Genomic DNA, 20,427 nt, shown 5'->3' on the forward strand with positions numbered 1-20,427 from the left:
TTACAGGATAATCATATTCTGTTAGAGTAAATCTCATGATTACACGAACATTAATTTGAGATCCTGTATGTTGTAATTAAGGTTGTTGTCACACTTAAGTGAAATTTAATATAGAATTATGCTTCTAATATCGAAGAATATGTAAAATTATGTACTGTAAATTAAACTATATGCACTTATTTCTTATTGAAAAATTTGGCTTAGACTTAATAGAAAATAAATTTCTAATTACCTCCCTTTATTAACATAAAGTATTTCAAATAATGTTTTTTGGAAGTAACAATATTGATAAATCGTCATTTGAGCATTATGTATATGATATAAAACCATAAAAAGATTGAGTTACAGGATCTTAAAATTATATTAATCATAATAGAGATAATCGTCGGTTACCCATGGTATATATTCCGTCCATACAACATTATGTTTTATATACAGAATATATACTATATGTTGTAAGCGTGGATAACCGACAATGAATAAAAACATACACCATTATGTTTTATAGATAGAGAATATATATACAATATGTTGAATGTACGGAATATACATGTATACCATGGGTAACCGACGATAAATAAAAATGTACATTACTAGTCCATAATGGACTTAGAGACCGACACAAATTATAAATTTACAAACATTTGCATCAGAAAATAAACACATAAAATAAACTTGTTAAAATTGAGAAAAAACTTTGTTGTCAGTATTCATTAATGTTAACTAACGAGCATATTTTATGACTGATCTTTTTGGTTAAAATTCTATACACACTTTTTATATTTTGTTCCGGTAAGAGTGTGAATGAATACATACTCTCAAAATAAGACCTTCTCCCACGATGAAATTTAGAATAAATTCCTTACACGGCCGGAGAGCGATGGTAGATCTACTTAGATGTATATAACTTATATACTTGTGCTTTTAAAACGATATAAGATATACTAAATAACTAGCAAGTTTTATGTTCTTTTGATTAAATTTGACTCCAAACGGTTCCAAACTTCCTTGGAAATCATGGTTGTGATATGTTTATGAATGAAATGTTTATGAAGTTACTTTTATTTCTAATTTAGGTCTAGATGTAATATTATTGGCACTGTTTTAAAACAATCTTCAATTTTAGAGACAAAAATACCATATTGCATCACTTTTATAAAGATTTTAAAACATAATCTTAACAAGATAGACATTTTCCTCTTTAAGGAATCTGCAGTTGACTGTTTAAAAATGGCAGAAGAAAAGAAAAAGATTCATTGTCTACATGTCTGTGGACATATTGGAGCTATGATAGTAAGTTTTAACTGAATAACATATGAGCCGCGTCACGACAAAACCAACATTGTGAGTTTGCGACCAGCATGGGTCCAGACCAGCCTGCGCATCCGCGCAGTCTGATCAGGATCCATGCTGTTCGCTATCAGTATCTCTACTTGTAATAGAGTTTGTAAGCGAACAGCATGGATCCTGATCAGACTGCGCAGGTGCGAAGGCTGGTCTGGATCCATGCTGGTCGCAAACCCATTACGTTGGTTTTGTCATGACGCGGCTCATATTAACTGATAACAAAGATTTATTTGTGAAATAAAAATGGTTATGAACTGAATGAAGTGTGTGAAATTAGAGAAAAGGCTTAAAGGCCCAATTATGCCTCAAAAATAACTCTTTTCTTATTCCTCAAAAGCTTTTTATTTTTGGTGTACCTATAAAGTTTCCAGAAATGTTACTCATTGGACAAGTATCTGAACCATCTTTTTCATCTGTTGCTTTTTGGCAGTTGATACAGTTATAGAGATTTAGTATTGTGCATGTAAGTAAAAATACTACTTACATGTAGTTCACACTTTGCTACGTTTATGATACATTATCTCAGTCACAATTATCTCTAATTTCTTCAGCCTCGTTTGACCTTTATAAAGATGTTTTCTTAGGCATAATGCGCCTTTAATGAAAAAGGTTGATATAGTTTATATGTGATTATAATGTAAATGTCCCATTTAGCTTCAAAACTGCAAGTACGTTTCTCTTTTTTCTCTCAAAATTTTTAGAATGTTAGCGTCCTGTAACAATTTCAAAAAGTTACCAATTGGCCATGTGTCTGAACCTTTACTTTTGCTGTGGCAATTGGTACAGTTAAAACACTTTTCTTTCTTTTTCTTAAGTTTTTCCTAGGTCCTGTTACAGTTTCAGAATATTACCAAATGGTCATGTAGCTAAATTATAGATCTTTACCGGTATCTTTGTTCTGGCAATTTGTATAGTATTTTGAATGGTAGTCAAAATGCCACTTTACTTACATTATCAACATTTATCACACATTATATCATATATAATTATTTATTATATCAGCGGTATTTTCTCACACTTTTTGTATCTCAATTTTGTATATGTTCTTGACTAGAGAGGAATTGATATAAGTTATTGTATTTTTTACTTGTTTTCTAAGTTAAAAGTGTAAATGTTGTACGCACATGTACAATTTGTCGGATAAATAAAGTTTAAACTATGAGTTTATGTTATTTTTAATAGACTCTGCACGAACATTTACAGACCGAGAGGGTGAGCTGAAAATGAAAAGGATGGGCGCAAGCATATCGGGATTTTTAAGTTTAATGATGGGACTCCGACATGACGGGACTGATATTTTTTCCGAGATTTGAGCCGCGTCACGACAAAACTAACATAGTGCGTTTGCGAACAGCATGGATCCAGACCAGCCTGCTCATCCGCACAGTCTGATCAGGATCCATGCTGTTCGCTTACCAGCCCTTTAACAAGTAGAGAAACTGATAGCGAAGATCAGACTGCGTGGATGCGCAGGCTGGTCTGGATCCATGCTGGTCGCAAACGTATTATATTGGTTTTGTCATAGCGCGGCTCATTTATGTTTCATTTGATGGAGGTTTAGACCAATAGCTTGCTTGTGTGCAATTTTCAGATCATTCTCTCACTCATTTTTTACAAATGATTATTCTAAAAAATGACCAACAATTGTGTTAAGATAACACATATACGATTTTCAATTTATTTCTGAGTATATTTCTTAACTATCTTTTGCATATCTTTCTGTTTAGCCAAAGCTTATCTGTATAAATAAAAATCAATTTAAGCTTTTAGGCTTTTTGACCTCCGCGGAGTTCCTTTCAGGTAAATGTGTATAAGAGAGTAAACGATCAAGAACGATTGGTTTGTTTTTCATTTATAATTTTTGCCATTTGAAAAAAAAAGTAAATATGCTTTGCACATTAGGAAGAATCAGCCGAAAAGAAATTCGAGGAGACAATGAAAGGAAAGAGAAATATAACATGTAACACTTCCCAGAATAGTGATCAACTACACGAGCTTTATAAAGACAAGGTGAAAGGAACACAGGTATCCTAAGTTTATTTATACAGATATAATGTTGGTAAACAGATAATAATGAGCCGCGTCACGACAAAACCAACATAGTGCGTTTGCGACAAGCATGGATCCAGACCAGCCTGCGCATCCGCGCAGTCTGATCAGGATCCATGCTGTTCGCTATCAGTTTCTCTACTTGTAAAAAGGGTTGGTAAGCGAATAGCATGGATCCTAATCAGACTGCGCACATGCGCAGGCTGGTCTGGATCCATGCTAGTCGCAAACGCACAATGTTGGTTTTATAATAAGCATGATAATGGTCATCATAAGCACATATTTCCCTTCTAAAACGACGTCATTTTAACGCGGTTCATTCATAAAGTGCGCTAAAATGACGTTGTTGTTTGGCACGCGACTCGTCTGGCACCCCCCATGCCAGATGAAATTTCCGGCATGGTTAAAACTCACGGAAACGCCAGTACGATATGCAAGAAAATTCTTTCATGGTGTGCACTTATGTCTTATACTTATTAAGTATTATATTACAGGTCTCCTGTTATAGACCAATTCGAATAGAGTCGACGGTTGCAAGCTTTATTCGAATGTATCCTCTTTATGCATCATCTACAGTGTCGACAATGGGGCCATTTAAAGACAATTGTTTTAATTTTTCGTATTTATAGCCTAGTGAAGAAAAGGTTAAAATGATGAAGGAATTAATGGAGGCCATAGAGCACGCACAACTCGTGCATAGTAATACCATACTTCGTGCGAAACAGGAAGAGTCCGGACTAAAACGCCACCCATCTACATTGAGTCACATGCACCACGACGGTAATGTTTATTCATGTCTTACCTTGTGCTAATTTTTTTCATTATTTTCACCACAGAAGCATTAATTTTAATAATTGACACAAAATAAAACGACTATGAGTAACATTTTCATATTTAATTTTGTTATATGTATATGACTCATACATGAACGCTTCAACAATGTTATTGCAAACAATGAAGCAATATCGTGCTAAATACAATTCAAGGTTGGATTGTTTTGGCCGCTCAAATTTGACAGGGTATCCCGTTTCTAAGTAAATTCGACCGAAAGGAGATCAGACGTGCTTTATATTACACATTTACTTTTTGCTAAAGTCCCAATACATACAAAAACCCGCAAACAGTATCATACAAACGCAACGCAAACGCAAAACACAGTGTTCAACAGTCCAAAAGATTACCGCAAATGACATCAAATTTAAGATTCCATTCATCGCTGGGTACCCAAGCGTATAAATAGAACACACAACTGACGCCATCATACGGCAACGCTATACACTGCAACACAAAACAGGAATTGCCAAGTACTACGGGCAAAATCAAATAACGCAAACTGCAGTCCAAACACATGGACAAACTGTATGATACTTCCAAAATTAATTTCCTGATTATAGGTCGGCCTACCCTGACGGGTATTCCGTCACGAGCAGAAGAACCATACACAGGGTTTTAAGTTAAAATGCCAAACAAAACAGAATACAATGTCTGATGTCCTCTCGATCGGAAGAATTTACGCCACTGTGAGCGATGATATCAAAATTAAATATGAAAAAACAGAGCACAAAATATAAATTTCTGTGAATCTATGAAAGTTTGTTCAACTACAGTTTTAAATTCGAATTTCAATTTCCACATTTTTTTTATTTAAGTCTAAGCTAGCACCGAACATAATTCTATATTATTACAGTCGACTCTCGTTATCTCGAAGTCATCGGGACCGTCCAAAAAATATCGAGATAACGAAATGTCGAGATAAACATATTAGGGTTTGAATAAGGCAGAAACTGATTTTTACAAAAGACATGTGCATATCTTGTGTCAAATGAACTATGAAATCTCCATGTCTTGTTTTCATAGGCCTAGTCAATATTTAACAAAGTAACATTAGTGGATGTTTACCAGCGAAAATACGGGTTTCTGTGATAAAAACACATAGTGAGGTTTACTCAGTAATACACCAATATAGTGAAAACAATGTTTTCAGGGTGGTTGATCCGGATATCCTCTCGGGTTATTTATCGGGTCTTTTCTCGATGTTGTTCGACCGCTGATTGATTTGGTGGTGATGTTGTGAAATAATATTGCAACGATAGCGTTTCTATACTTTCACTTTTTCATTTACATTTAAAGTCAAAATTAATTGATACAGTGTTCGAATATCTATTAAGAACGTAAAATTCACTCATTTTGGACATGAGTGAATCAACACCCTAAACAGATTAACTTTTATAAAAACAGCTAAACATGTTACAAACATAATCATCATTATGACACGCGCTATTGCGCAATTATCGTCTAGTTTGTATTTTTCACACGTCTGAAGGGAACAGACGAAAGAAAACTATAACTCGAGATAAACAAAGGATAATAGTGTGAAAATAACTGTTGGGGCTGAAATTGTACATCGAGATACTGAAAATATCGAGATAAAAATATCGAGATAAACAAATATTTCCAATATAGATAAAGAAAAAAGAAAATCGGGACTTTCAAAATTTCATCGAGATAACGAAATATCGAGAAAAGCGATGTCGAGATAACGATAATTGACTGTATTATTATTATCAACCAGTCACAAAGATGTTTTCTGTAATTTATAAAGTACACAGTCTCTTCACATTAGCTGGTGTTCACTTATAACACACACTGTTTTTGCTCCCAAGTGTTCCATTAGGTTAGCGTCCAATCTCTGCGTTCAGGTGCGTAGCCAACTCTTGACATTTGAGGACAAACACAGGTTATTGACAAAACTCAAACTCAATCCTGCAAATAGATGAGCAGCAGCAGTAATCTTGTACAAGCTAAATATCAAATCAATACGCATAAGGCTTAAACAGTCAAAAGAATTAATTTACAGTTTCGATCTTAATGAACCTGCCTATTAACGTCCTAATATAATTGTGGCGGGCGGGTAGTTTGATGTGTTATAGCTTCGTCGTCAAACAATAACTGAGAAAGTTGCACGAGAAATTCGGGACGGCTAATTCTTTAAACCCGGCTCTATATTGAAATGGTAAGGTAAACACTAGTTACCAGTGTAATGTAAACAATCTACAGATAATGACCGAGGTCTGCCGATTGCCACGTAATGATAGCTTTAAACAAAGTAGCAGACGATTATTTCTCTAATATAAATGGGATTATTTGAATTCTAAAATAATCTTTAATATCACACATGAAATTCATTTAAGGACCGATCATGTCATGTCTAGATGTTGTTATTACTACTGGACCGAACTGGTTACACGTGGATTATTATATATATTTATTCGAATTGAAAATCAATTCTAAATGTGAATTATATGTTTGACATGTAAATAAACAAATTACAACGTAAAATTAAATTATTTACTTCCTGACATTTATCAATGTCAGTTGATATCTATGGATACATTACAGACAGTGACAGTGAACCGGAAGTTGAAGAAGACAAACCTCACCCAAAAGAGATTGATACTACAGATACAACCGATGAAAACCTAACAACGGATCCAGTCGAGACGAACGCTGCGGATACAACTGCGGTGTCTGATGATGTCAAAACAACGGAACCAGTCGAGACGAACGCTGTAGATACCGCCGCAGTGTCTGATGAAGTCAAAACAACGGAACCAGTCGAGACGAACGCTGTAGATACCGCCGCAGTGTCTGATGAAGTCAATCAAACCAACGCAGCTCCATAGAGGAACCTGATAAAATGTTGACGATACGTGACATCAATGATGACCAGTAATTTGATATATGAATAAAATTTGAAGAAAAAAAAAACAGCAATATTATTTCATTTTGTTATGCCGTACAATAACAAGTTGGACACAAATTCATAAGGACATATGATTCTATTATTATACAGATTGCCATCCCCACTAGTCATGTTTCTTGGTACTATTTATACTCAGAAAATTCTGCAAGGGTTTTGTTTTCAAAATGGTATACGAGCGTTATTTTGCTTAAATTTCAAAATTCATTTTTACAAATATCCTGCGTCAAAATAAAATTCATTTATTTTGTCAAAACTTGTTTTTTTTTCGAAAGTAGCACACTCCTTTTATTTTTGTACCTCACTTTTACTAGATATTTCACCATTTCTTTTGCCATTTTCTATGTTATCAACATATTTTAGTTACTAGCAAAACTAACTTTTAATTTAAGAAACTAAATGTAAAACAAATATAATTAAAGAAGAAGGGATAGATATAGAGAAATACTTAATAACTGGTACGTGAACTTATGCTATGTATAAATTAATAAAGCGTTAAAAAGGAAAGCTTTTTTTCAAATATAAAAGATAAAAATATTAATGCGTGCATGTTAAAAATATCGTCCTTAAAAATCTAGACCAATTTGAACGAACATTGGATGGAAATAAACGTTTTCATTCATAAAATTAAATAGTTTATATTCCTGGTTGATCACCAGATGGCGCAGATGCCATTCGGGGCAATTTTGGATTTTTGATACTTGTTTGCATTTCGGAACAGAATGGGGAGCTAGTTGATAAATACATACGTCATCTTGGGTAAACATTGATATATTCAACGATGGAGAGTTTTTGTAACTATGCTTTTTCAATGGTATTTATATCAACAACAGGCCAATATGATATAATATTAAGTTTAAAGAAATCCTTTTACTTATTTACATCTGAGGCTCTTGTAGTTGAAGCGACGGTCGATTGATCTAATTTATTGTTCATGTATAGCGAATTTCTGCCGTTTAGACAATTGCCATTATGATTATACATAGCAGGGGGCATTGATGGTAGATTAACTAATTGCCACACGTAATTAAGTTACGCCTAACATATAACAACAACAGAAACAGCAATAAGAAATAAGGAAAAGAAAGACAGATCAGCATTTTATTTTAGATACAACAGTAAAACAACACATTGTTTTTTATTTTATGGCCAGAGCATACCTCCTTATCTAACAAAAATCAATTAAAATACAAGTATATATTAATAAAAAAAATGTAAATAAACCATGTAAATAAAATATTATACAAAAATGTCGTGTGTCTCTATGTGTGAGTGTGTGCGTGCATTTATTTCTAGTATGTTTGTGTGGTTTAATCATTGTGGCATATGTATATTAACTACTTCATAACAGGTTTAGTATAATCATAGCATTTAGAAAAGTAGCTCAAAATAATCTTGACAATCAAATATAATGTAACAATGTAATAAACACATGCAATAAGAAATGAATCTATATCATTCAATACGACAAAACATAGTTAAGGTGAATAAACTTACTTAGTATATATCTACCAGCAAAATAGTGTGTGAAGTTTGAAAAGATGACTAGCAAAATATCTGTATGAAAAGAATATGCTAAGAGCAAATATGACAGTCGTGAAATATGAAACTTTACCTCAGACAGCAGCATAATCATTTCATCCTGAAAATTCATGTTAATAAAAGATACATTCTATCCTTCGAGAAATTTCTATAATATTATGAATCATAGAAAGGTTTAGCCACCATAGTTTTACTTTTTGTAAATTTCATAAAATTATTTATAGCTTTATACCCTTTAAATATATACAGATGTACGTGTAAATATTCAATATACAACGATACATGTATTAGTACTATGAAACATCGATCCCAAAATTCCCCTTGGAATTATACAAAATTACTGCATTTACCATTTGAAACGAAAAATTTAAAAGTTCACCACAATTTCAATTTTATCAAAGAAAAGTCAAATCGGAAATTACACACAGGCTATTCAAACATGCGTCTTAGTTCTGAACGATTTGCTAAGCAATTAAATTATCATTAGGCGAAACAAAGTAATAATTGACAAGTTCTTCAAAAAGATAGTCAAGTCTGTTTGTAATATTTATATTTAAGATTTTTGATTAGATATAAAATTTCAATTTACATTTTACTTCCCCTTAATAAATTCAATTTCCCACTCGGAACCTGGTAAATGACCGATTTTTGTTTTTCTTGTTGTCAACTCCATAATGAAGATCCAACCAGAAATATGGTGGGTATTCCTGATTGGTTGAATGAGCACAGACACATCAAAACATTACTAATATTACGATAACTGCAGTTTGATCGGCACGTTTAAATGGCATACCAAAGGATTGATTTTTAATTTATTTAAATGAAAACGGATATGACTATTTCTCGGGGAGTTGAAATAGATAATATTGGGAGTATTGCTACTCATAAAAAAAGTGTACACAGGTAACACATTACATTCAGGAAAAAATTAAACTATTTATAGGCATCTTTCAAGTAGGTTCATGCCCAAAACAAAATTATTTCTAAACGGAAGGCCATATCCCAATCCCCATCACTACCCCCCAATCTGAACATTTTCTTTTTTCAACCCTCAATTTAGTAGAGTCCCTTGTCCTTTGTTTCTTTGTCTATGTGAACCAAGAGTACTTACATAACTGTGCTTTATTTGAAATAACGCACACTTTTTCTACAGAAGTGTGCGTTATCTCAGATACTGAACTGTGTGTGTGTGTTTTTGTTTTATAAATAAAGCCTGTTACTGGCGTATAACAGCCGAGCAACATCAAAGACAAATCACTGCACCATGCGATAAATATATTTCAACTTATATATTCTAACCTCACTATATGAATAAGTTATATTGTCTTCCCAATCGTGCAAGTTACAACTAATACAATGGTGTTTATTTCTAAGGACATGTAATTAGTTTCTTACTTAAGCGACAACGTTGGAAATTAAAAAGTGAGAAATCATTTTATTTTGCTGATAAATACATTTTAGTTGCGACTAAAATGTCTAGATAAACATCCATACGAACAAAAGTGCTACACATTTGAATACTATTTTTAAACACAATTATTTAACATTATATGTGCATTACATTATTCAAAATTTGATAACCAAATAAATCTGAATGGTTTACCATTAACAGAATCACTGAAAACTATTTTTTAACTTCATTAAATTTCATTCAACGTTTTAACATATTTCAAAACATACAAGGGTTCCGTACAAGTTCACAATAAACAGCTGCGTTAGCGATAATCATGTTTACATTTAATATTATTTTACAAACTTTTTATAGCACTATTTCTATTTCTATAGAATGATGTACTTTTTCCCCAAATCTCGAATGCATAGAGTAATTATAATAAAAAAATTGGCAAAATCATTCTGTTTACAATTATGTTTACTACATTTGATAACCAATATCTTTAAAGCTTAAAAACAAAAGTAGTTACTGTATACAATTTACAAGATCTACAAAAAAGAAGAAAAAAATCCGGATACTGATTACATAATCTTAAACTTGATTTAATTTTTAGGATGATTACATCCTAAACAATTCATAACATTTACACACAGTACTAAATATATACATCCATAAATTATACAAAAATCAACAATGATACTTAAAATCAATGAAATCAATGAAACACAATTTATATGCTTGTTATAACTGATATTAGGTCATAATTAATATAATTTGATACAATAAATGAGACACACAAAAAACAATTGATCAACATTTTTCTTAGAGGTTAATACATAGTAACTTCAGCTATATAACAATATCTACATGTACTTACATAAATTTCTTCACATTTTTTGAAGAAGTATCTTTCGTCTAGCTATATGGAAAGTATCTACTTACAGCTACATATATCACTTAACTTGGATAATGATAAATCTAGAAACTCAATGGGACATTTATTCCATTAGAAGTCATTGCCATTGATTTAAACAATATTCATAATACACTATCACAAGTTTTAATGTTATTATAGCCTTGCACAGTTGAAAAAAAATCAGATAACTGATTAGTGTATCGTTACTTAGTACGTGATTATTTTTTAAACTTCCACAATACTAAAGTTTTATGTCAGGAAAAACACTTAAATAAGCAATGTCGAAAATTAGCTAACAAATATCAAAATATCCTTGAAACATACTTTGAAATACATATATCAATTTGTACCGCCAAACATCATACTTTGGTCGTTTTCTATGTTTTACGGCGTGACGCTGTCTTATCCAATTATTGAAGTTTACTAATTACGATAAAATTAATTATTACCGATCAACAAAGACTTGACCACCTCAAACTTCGTAACGCTGAAATGTCCACAAAATTCAGAGTCAATAAAGCGTTCTACAAAGTAAATAAACTTATAAACAAAGCTTACGCAATGAATAAAAAGAAGTTAAAAGTTAAATAATTTTCATTCTTTACCACGTCGTTGTGCCAGCGAATTGAAAAGTGATCGAACTATTTTACATATAATTTACATATAATTATCTTGATTGATTAAAAACAACGATATGCGGAACTAAAATCATAGTACTTATTTATGTAATAAAAAAAGAAAATCTTCACTTACCATACAAGGAATACGGAACCAAGGTCATTCTAAAAAGTCGATCGAATGAATTTGAACTTGTCCTGTTTGTTTATCTTCAGTTTTTACGGCAATCTCTGTGTCACCAAATATAAACCTTGTTCCGATTTCTCTGTCTGTTCCAAGTGAAGTATCTGGAATAGGTATTTCGAAATGGCCTATTTTGATGCAACCTGGTTCAGTGACTAGACAAGGGTCAGGCGATTTTGATGCATATATTTCCCTGCCAATAATTGTTTGGTCAGCATAAGTAGGGTATGTGATCATTTCCATTTGTTCTTCCTCTAGTTTTACAGTCTGTCCAATTGTTATGTGTTTCTTGAAAATTTCAGAACAGTATAGTTTTCAATCAATCGATATTGTCCTGGTCGGCGGATGATCACAAGCACTAGTTGTTTTATGCGAAACGGACTGTCCATATGTGTACTTGCATATTCGCTCGGAGATTGTGCTTGGCCGATGACCAAAAATAACAGCCCCTTTCAAGACAGCTAAACCAGCCCCGTGTGGTATAATAACATTGTACCTTCTTCCAAATGCGCAATTAACAGCATCTTGAAGAATGATTGACTCCGAAAATCCACCAACCATAACAATAGCTGTACATCCTCTATTGATCCTTTCTCTCAATAACGACGCTAAATGCTGTACAATACTATCTACCGATTTTGCGAAAAATGACAGAACAATTTCAGCGTCAACTCTTAGTTTACCGCTTACATAACTAATATTTCCTCTGAAAGGTGATGACATGATTTTGTCCATTATCGACAATCCTGCATCTTTGATAGTGTCTGCAAGTGAAGGCGGTATGCGAAATGTCACTCTGTCTGACTGACCTGGTGATATTTCTCTTTTCTTAACCTCAAACGTTCGGAGCAGATCAATATAATCATCCATATGCTCTTTCTTAAACTGTTGAAATGTCTTTGGCCCTATATAAATATCCTTTATTTAAAAATATGGTCGCTTGAAGCGTAGACAATAGTTTAATTATCAAATGAAAGATTGCAAAAATTCAGTTCTTTTTATCACCTGATGATATCAAACATACAGTTTACGTAAACAGGTAATTTCATAATATCGGAACTGAATTCTTTTTTATTTTTAAGTACATTCGAGCAATGCAAACCGTAGTATCAAAGCATCATCTTTTGCCAAATTTGCCTCATTTTTTATTATAAGTAGATGCAGGCCCACACTTTTATGAATGATTTGCATTCTTCTGTTGTGAGGGATTAGTACTTTATACGGTATAGTAATATGCTCAAAATGTTTCGTATAAAACTTACAGAAAATCGTAGATACCTGCTATATCTGAAAGAAATCGTTCGTAAGCTTTGTCTACCATACTTCCTCCCCAGGCCCCTCCACTAGCTTTGTGTAACTCTCGGAGTTTACCATCTACTATGACTTGATGAACCGTGATATCAATAGTTCCACCTTTAAAACGAACATAAAATAAGTTTTAAGATATCATTTTATAACTTTAAATAGAAATGGAGATAAATATATTTTTTCATCTGGTAATTTTAAGTACTTGTAATAAGCCATGCTGCAATGGTATTTAAATAGATGGTGAATGCTATCAATACAATGCAAAATATATGCTTTATCTAGGTAGATTAAGTATAGCATAAGCATTGTGGTAACCAAGGAAACAATGGTAAAATCATTGTAATAAGGTATCTTTTCTGTTTGTCCCATTGTAAATTTATGTCGTATTTGCAAATACCACACAAGAATAAATATAGATATAGCTGGTATTGTAGTGACATATGTATGTCAATAAATCTATTCAAGAAGTAAGTAGCCCGGGGTTCTATGATATCACGGTACTTAATGTTTATCAGAAAATATTTAAATATCAATATCATAAATGAATGAGATTTTTCTTCAATCTTATAATTGAACCTTTTCCTGAACTGTTTGTCAAAAAATTATTTCAAAAGAACCAATAAAAATGACATTTTTTTTAATACTTTCAATGTCTGCCATTTTGGGTAATTTCAGAGGAGGTTACTACGGTATCAAGGTAATCCCCAAAAAAGCAAGTATGATAGGATGGATGGGTCAAAACTTTCAAGTTAAGTTGTGAAAAACTTCCAACACTTAACTTGCTATAAAATTAAAACTATATGAACAGACTATATGTCAGTATATGTGTTTATAACATATTTTAATTGACTGTGTAAAAATCATCAAGGAAAATGGTAGTCAAATATGAAGGTTTTATAAAATGGTTTTCTTGCCACAAATACATTCATTATTCACCAACTTATTGGCAGATGAAAATGAATCTAGTGTGGAAGTTTTACAAATATTAGCATCATCATGTGTTGCTTTTACTAGCAGTCACAGAAAATTTAAATACTTTGATATCATAGAACCCTTGATATCATAGGAACCGAGTATAATAGGACATCAAGTCGAGACCATTCTTTGAGAAATGCTTGCTTGCAGCATCATGATTTGCATGTTTCAGGGCAGGCATATAGATGGGTTAAAGATTTCGAGTCACATTTTATGAAAATAAACTGATAAAAACAGTCTCATTTGTTTTGTCTGTCATTCATATCTCCCTTGAATCCCAATTTTTGTTAACTAATAACTAATTTCATTAGGCTACTTTGCAACAGACGATGAAAATAATCATGGACAATTACAGTGTAGGGTATTAACAATAATCTACTAAGTGATAATTTTGGGATTACATATCAAAATGAAAAATTGAAGTTCAATTTTATTCATTTATTTTCACTCTTTTGAGTCATACCAACTGCACATTGTATCAAATATATAGCAATGGCTATAGTAATTTAATGACTGTTAAGCATTTGAATCTTCAAGTCGTGAAAATTGCATGAATTCTTTTATAGTGATTGTTTTGTAATTTATACCTTTTTATCATGCCAATACAATGATTTGTTGAGGAGATGCATGTCTGAAAACAAAGCTTTAATAGTCACCCAAAGCTTTAGCAGACACTTCATCAATATAGTTATATTGAAATAAAATAAATATTTTTCCTCCTACTGGTTTGATAACTGATCTAATCTCTCTTGCAATTTCAAGACAAAAACATTTTCGGATTTTTTTTTACTGTAAATTTGCAGATTTTTTACACCGTCATGAACGCAAGCATACTTCTTTTGATAGCTTTGGAACTGTAGTGTTGACTATAAAGATTTCCAAACAGAACTGTATTGTATTGTCTCTGGCTCCTATACACTAAGCCAAGTTTAACCAACTGTCTTTCAAGTTATCTGCACTACTTTTAAGAAAGTCTTTTGGGGACTAGTATTGAAACTTAGCTGGCCAGTTTACACGGAAAACCCATTAAATATATACTTTTGACTGAACCAGAGCCTAGACAGGTTCTAAAGCAACGTAATTCGATTGAACAAATTTTATTCTTTTTTGAACGTATTATACAATTCGTAAACCTGTGTCCTTGCCGTTGCTGACGAGCAATAATTATTTTTTAATCATAATAAATAAAGTTTGCTCTTCCCATTAAATATACTAATGTAGTGTCAATACTAATGTTATTGAACGGGTTGATTTCAACAATTTACTTTTCGCTAGAGCTTGATTTTATTCAACTCGTTCAAGAAATTTAGTATTAATATCTCATCTATACATCAAATTATTTTAGTGTAAAGACGTCAATGTACATGGCTCACAAGAACATGACTTTCTTATGATGGCAATACATTGCGCGTGGTTTAACACCGTTGTTAAGTGATTCACATACATCAATAGCATATAGACGCAAAGAACATTTCAATAAAAACATTAAACATATTTAACTTATTTTTGTAAAAACAATTCTCAAAATGTTAAAAATAAAATTGAGCACTTGTCTTGTAACTCAGTCAAGTCGCGATGATAAAATACTTAACAAAATGTACCTCCAGCATCTAAGACAATATATTTCGTCCCTGGTTCGAATGAAGCTAAGGAATTTTGTTCATGGCCTTTCTGAACGGGCAAATATCGACAGTAAAGAGAGGCTGCTTCCGGCTCAAGTGCAATCTTTAACTTTGACCCTGGAATACCAGCCTGTAACATAGTTTTCAATGTTATTTAGTACATTTATCATTTCATAAAATAATCATTGAATAAAGCTTGGTACATATAAACATTGTAAAAAAGTATAAATTTACTAATATTTTAGACACATGTCACTAAGTGTCATGCCGATCAAACTATTTGAAATGACAATATGTTGATTTTAAATGAAACTATTTACTGACTTGTTCTGCCGCTTCTCTCATAAACTGTTTTGCTCCATCATTCCAAATTGCAGGCACTGTTAGAACCCATTTAATATCATCTTCTGTTAAGACATCAGCAAGTTGTTTGTGACAATCTTCCAGAAGATCTTGCTTCAGAAACTTAATTGCAAGTGAGAACACTGTTTTTATATGTATGCTTTTTATAATCGAAACCGCTAAGTGTCTTATAAAGAATCTGCCTTTTCCATGTAATTCTTTACCAAGCTGCATTCTAACTGCTACTGAATTAGAAATAAATAAGAGAGATATGTTTTGTATGTTTACTTAAGGGCGATATTGCATTATCTTGAGATACACAAGTTATTTCAATCGTTTTTCAAAACAAATGCACCTATACATTTAGAATTCGAACATAGGAAGTTCTGTAAATGATTTCTTTATTTTTTATATTAAATTCCGACAATCTTTTGCATTTTTTGTAATATATATTTGATTGATATAGCACCATATTTCATGGGGTAAAATCAAATAATTACTTATATTTAATGAGGTTTACTGTATGTATTCGTAGTCGTTACATGTATGTTTCAGGAAAAGTGTTTAATTAAGAATTTCGTGTCAGGTAGTTTGTGTACTCTCTTGATGATTTTAACTAGTCACTGGCCAAATTAGGGAATGCATAAAATACATAATCATTTCAGTGGTTACATGAAATCCCTGAAATATTCATACATTTTCACACACACACGCGCACGCACGCACGTACACGTGCTTTATGGAAACAGGTAGACATTTTTATGTATTGATAGGGGAAGAAATGAACAAGAGAAGTTCGTGGGTGATGATAAAGACATCAAAGATTAATATTACGTTTCTTGGAATTGGTCTATGTATGATTTTATCACAAGAAAAGACATAGTTCTAAACAAACATTCATGGATATTTAGTACTAGTTATATTTATATTTCATCACACTGCACTTTTCCAGCACCGCTTTAGGTTCGAATCCCATCAGAGACCTAGGCCTGTATGGAAGGTATCCATATAGTGTTCGGAAGGCCGAAGGTTCTACTCAGGTGCCGACTAGTGCCTCAATAATGTAAAGCTGGAAAGTTTCCACGTAAACATTACAGTGTCGGTAAGACTTCAAACAGACAAATAAAATACAGAGAAATTCGACATCACATTACCTGCAAATTCTAGCAAACATATTAATATAAACATATCTAAGTATGCAGTATAAAAGAAAAGATTTTAAGGATTACCATCTTGTCATAAAGCATCATTTTAAATCTCCGGAAGTAGTACCATCGTTTGTGAGTCCCTTCTTCTGCAAGATTCGCATACTTGGTCTCCGCAGCATATCCAAATGAATGCAACGTTTTCCCATCCGGTTTAATCAGAACACATGTTGGTGCTAGAAATGTATAAATTGATGAAATGAAGTAGAACAGTAAACATGTATACCAAAAGCATACACTATTCTTTTACATTATTAAAGTATTGCATAATAAACAAAGATCTTGGCAATTTTTTTTAAGATAAAACAATTTCAAAAACTCTAATAGTTTATTATTATTCATTGAACATTTCTCATATTTATGACTTATGGCAACCCTGTACATCTTCCGAAATTTTGACTAATGTCTTTACTCTATAAAAAATAAACTGTTAATGATAAAATATACCTTTTGCCGAGACAAGTTGATCGCCGATCCAATTTTTGGCGGAAACTTTTGTTGGATCCTTATCAAAGTCATGCTTGAAAGAAAAGGCCCATCCGGAATATGTGGTTCCGAAATCAATCGCTGCTACTAGCATGGAACTCATTCTTCAGCCTAACCTTAACATGAACATTTATGAAGTTGAAACCTTCTGTCAATGATTTGTATTAAAAATTGGTTTGAGTAGTCATTCATCACAATTAAAGTGTAGAAAATGTTCCGGCTTGCTTTTAATCTATGTTTATTTAATGGACTTTGAAATTGTTTCTTAGTCAGACTAATTTATATTCATCTGGTCATATAGTATTACATAAAATTCACCAAATACATTTAAATATTGCTAAGATTAGTCATTAGAAGATGTGTTGAACACCAATGCATGCGTATATTTGTTTTGAGTTTTTTGTCTGAGCGTTCGCGAGACATTACCATGAATTTGTGAAAATTCCAAATTTAGAAACGTCCGAACTTCTTCTTCAACGTGTTTTTAACCTTTTGTTATATCCAATATAAAAACTGCAACTTTTTTAGTTTCTTAATGTAAAAAACCAACAACAACATAGCAACTTGTAAATTAAATGTTCTTGAACCAGAATCATCATTGATTCTTTTGACATGATCAAATTTGCTCATTAAAAGTAAAATGTCAGGGTTAAGTCTTCACTGTTTCACATGAATCAAAATATAAAAAAAAAACTTTGCAAAAAATATTTAAGTATTCATTAAATAAATCTCATGTAGAACATATTTAATATAATTACCTGTTGAAAAGTTGTTCTTTCTATGTCAAAGTTGATCGATTATTCCTAGCATAGAATAAAATTATACTTCCTATATTCCTGCAGCTGACTGGAGGTAATGGTCAATAATGTATTGGTCAGTCAGAGCTGGACATCAGAACTGCATCGTTTCCTACAATTTGTAAACAAACGCCACAATCTCTTAATATAAAAAGGTTTTCTTTATGTATTACCTTTTTAGAAGGAAAAAAGATATGGGTGTCTGGGAGATACTGAACACTTTGGAAACTGAAAAAATATACAGAATTTCATAAAACACACACGCACACACGCACACACACAAACACGCGCACACGCACACACACACACACACACACACACACACACACACAACAACAACACACAGCCACACACACACACACACACACACGCACGCACACGTACACACACGCACGCATTCACGCACACACGCACACACACACACACACACACACAAAGCAACAAAAAACACATATCTATTGGAAATGAAATTATTTAATTCGTTTTATTTTCTGAATTTTAATATGTGTTCATAAATTGTCAAATGATCGACTTTATATCACTATGCTTATAGCCGAAATTTGGTCTCAAAGATTTTATACATGTAGTGTCATTACATAAAAAAGGTAAAAATTTTCCCAAATAATTAATTAATTAATAATAAGCGGAATAATTTTTATAAATTTTACCTATGTTCTTACTGGAAGAGTTGAAAAGTGGTTTGAAGATAATAGTTTTTTATTCAGATGCACAGTTTGGCTTTCGTAGGAGAGGTAGAACTGTCGACGCAGTATTTGTTTTACATATTGATAGGACATGTTTTAACTAAAACGTAATGCGACTACCATGCGCCTTCTGTTTATAAAAGCGCTTTATGGTTCAATTTGTTTAACATGGGTTTTGATGAGAAAAATGTTCCAGGCTATGTATACTGTTGTTAAATCATGTTTTAAGTCTTGCATCACATTCTCAGACTCATTTGAAATTTCAATTGGTCTTCGTCAATAATTCTCCGCTTCTGTTTGCACTTTTAAGATGACTTAGAACTATATTTACAAAACGGAATAAATTGTGGTTTGTCAATTTTTGAACTTTGTATCATTATTTTACTCTTTGCTGATGTCTTTATTTTAGTCGAAGATTTACAATCCAGTCGTTACTAATTATATGAATATTAGACATACTGTGGTTTACAGGTGAATACTTAATAAAACAAAGGCCGTTTTATTTAGAAAAAATACAGAATGAATTTTTTATGATAATGAACAATTAGAAATAGTTAATGATTTCAACTATCAAGGAGTAGTTTTAAACTATACGGGTTCGTTTGTTTTGCATAATCAGTATATTAAAGAATTAACTCTTTTATTTTACATGAATGACACATTTCTTAATTTATCGATCATTAGAACTGCGTATCAATACGCCTGCTCAGTCTGAGAGCTATATTTAGAATGCTATATAAGGAGCTGTGTGAGCCTGCTGCGCCCTTTTCGTTCTAGAACTATATAAGAAAAGTGCGCATGCGTGAGCAAATGGTTGAAATTTTAAATCAGTGTAATAGAAAATGGAAAATTAATATATTTACAAGTTATTTAGTGATCAAAATAAGTTTTGGATATATTTTTTGGTGAAGGGAACGTTTAATATTGGGACCATATGACCAGAAAGCGGAAAAAGTCTAAAACTTCGCCTGAAGAAGAAAAACATCAAACACCAGTGAAAAGGCGGGAACGTAAACAAAGGCAAAACATGGACAAGGGAAATGGACAAAATGGACAAAAGCTAAGTACTGACTCATCGTTTAAACAAACACAACCTTATACCCCCATCACAGTTATTATCATCTAACTTTGGATACACTTACCCCCTCCAATGAATATTGGTGCAAGCCCCTACCCAATT

At 32.4% G+C, this 20,427-nt stretch overlaps 2 protein-coding genes across 3 annotated transcripts; one reads left to right on the plus strand and one right to left on the minus strand.

Moving 5' to 3' along the window:
• Positions 1–1,164: 1,164 nt before the first annotated feature.
• LOC132744486 (uncharacterized) lies at positions 1,165–7,164 on the plus strand. Of its 2 annotated transcripts, XM_060733210.1 has the most exons (4): positions 1,165–1,293; positions 3,250–3,372; positions 4,026–4,176; positions 6,796–7,164. In XM_060733210.1, exons 1-4 carry the CDS (start codon positions 1,231–1,233, stop codon positions 7,077–7,079), a joined length of 621 nt encoding a protein of 206 aa, XP_060589193.1. In that variant the 5' UTR covers positions 1,165–1,230; the 3' UTR covers positions 7,080–7,164. The 2 variants fall into 2 exon arrangements, with proteins under 2 accessions (XP_060589193.1, XP_060589194.1); XM_060733211.1 differs by lacking the exon at positions 3,250–3,372 and having other exon boundaries at positions 1,193–1,293.
• A 3,180-nt stretch (positions 7,165–10,344) lies between these two features.
• On the minus strand, positions 10,345–18,272 carry LOC132744488 (heat shock 70 kDa protein 12A-like). The gene is made up of 9 exons (XM_060733212.1): positions 17,708–18,272; positions 17,285–17,436; positions 16,890–16,905; positions 16,038–16,300; positions 15,693–15,843; positions 13,071–13,221; positions 12,894–13,003; positions 12,135–12,713; positions 10,345–12,104 (listed from the first exon to the last, which is right to left on the minus strand). Exons 1-9 carry the CDS (start codon positions 17,847–17,849, stop codon positions 11,785–11,787), a joined length of 1,884 nt encoding a protein of 627 aa, XP_060589195.1. The 5' UTR covers positions 17,850–18,272; the 3' UTR covers positions 10,345–11,784.
• Positions 18,273–20,427: the final 2,155 nt, after the last annotated feature.

This window comes from Ruditapes philippinarum, unplaced genomic scaffold, assembly GCF_026571515.1.
Source record: "Ruditapes philippinarum isolate M1 unplaced genomic scaffold, ASM2657151v2 ctg9985_1_1_1_1, whole genome shotgun sequence".
NCBI lineage: Eukaryota > Metazoa > Mollusca > Bivalvia > Venerida > Veneridae > Ruditapes > Ruditapes philippinarum.

Bases quoted from the DNA above. Each gene is read 5' to 3' on its own strand.
- LOC132744486 (XM_060733210.1), top strand. From the start codon at position 1,231: ATGGCAGAAGAAAAGAAAAAGATTCATTGTCTACATGTCTGTGGACAT. The intron at 1,294-3,249 runs GTAAGTTTTAAC...TTTGCACATTAG, and splicing joins GACATATTGGAGCTATGATA to GAAGAATCAGCCGAAAAGAA. The intron at 3,373-4,025 runs GTATCCTAAGTT...TCGTATTTATAG, and splicing joins ACAAGGTGAAAGGAACACAG to CCTAGTGAAGAAAAGGTTAA.
- LOC132744488 (XM_060733212.1), bottom strand. From the start codon at position 17,849: ATGAGTTCCATGCTAGTAGCAGCGATTGATTTCGGAACCACATATTCC. The intron at 15,844-16,037 runs GTCAGTAAATAG...ACTATGTTACAG, and splicing joins TGAGAGAAGCGGCAGAACAA to GCTGGTATTCCAGGGTCAAA. The intron at 12,105-12,134 runs CGATTGATTGAA...ACTGTTCTGAAA, and splicing joins TCCGCCGACCAGGACAATAT to TTTTCAAGAAACACATAACA.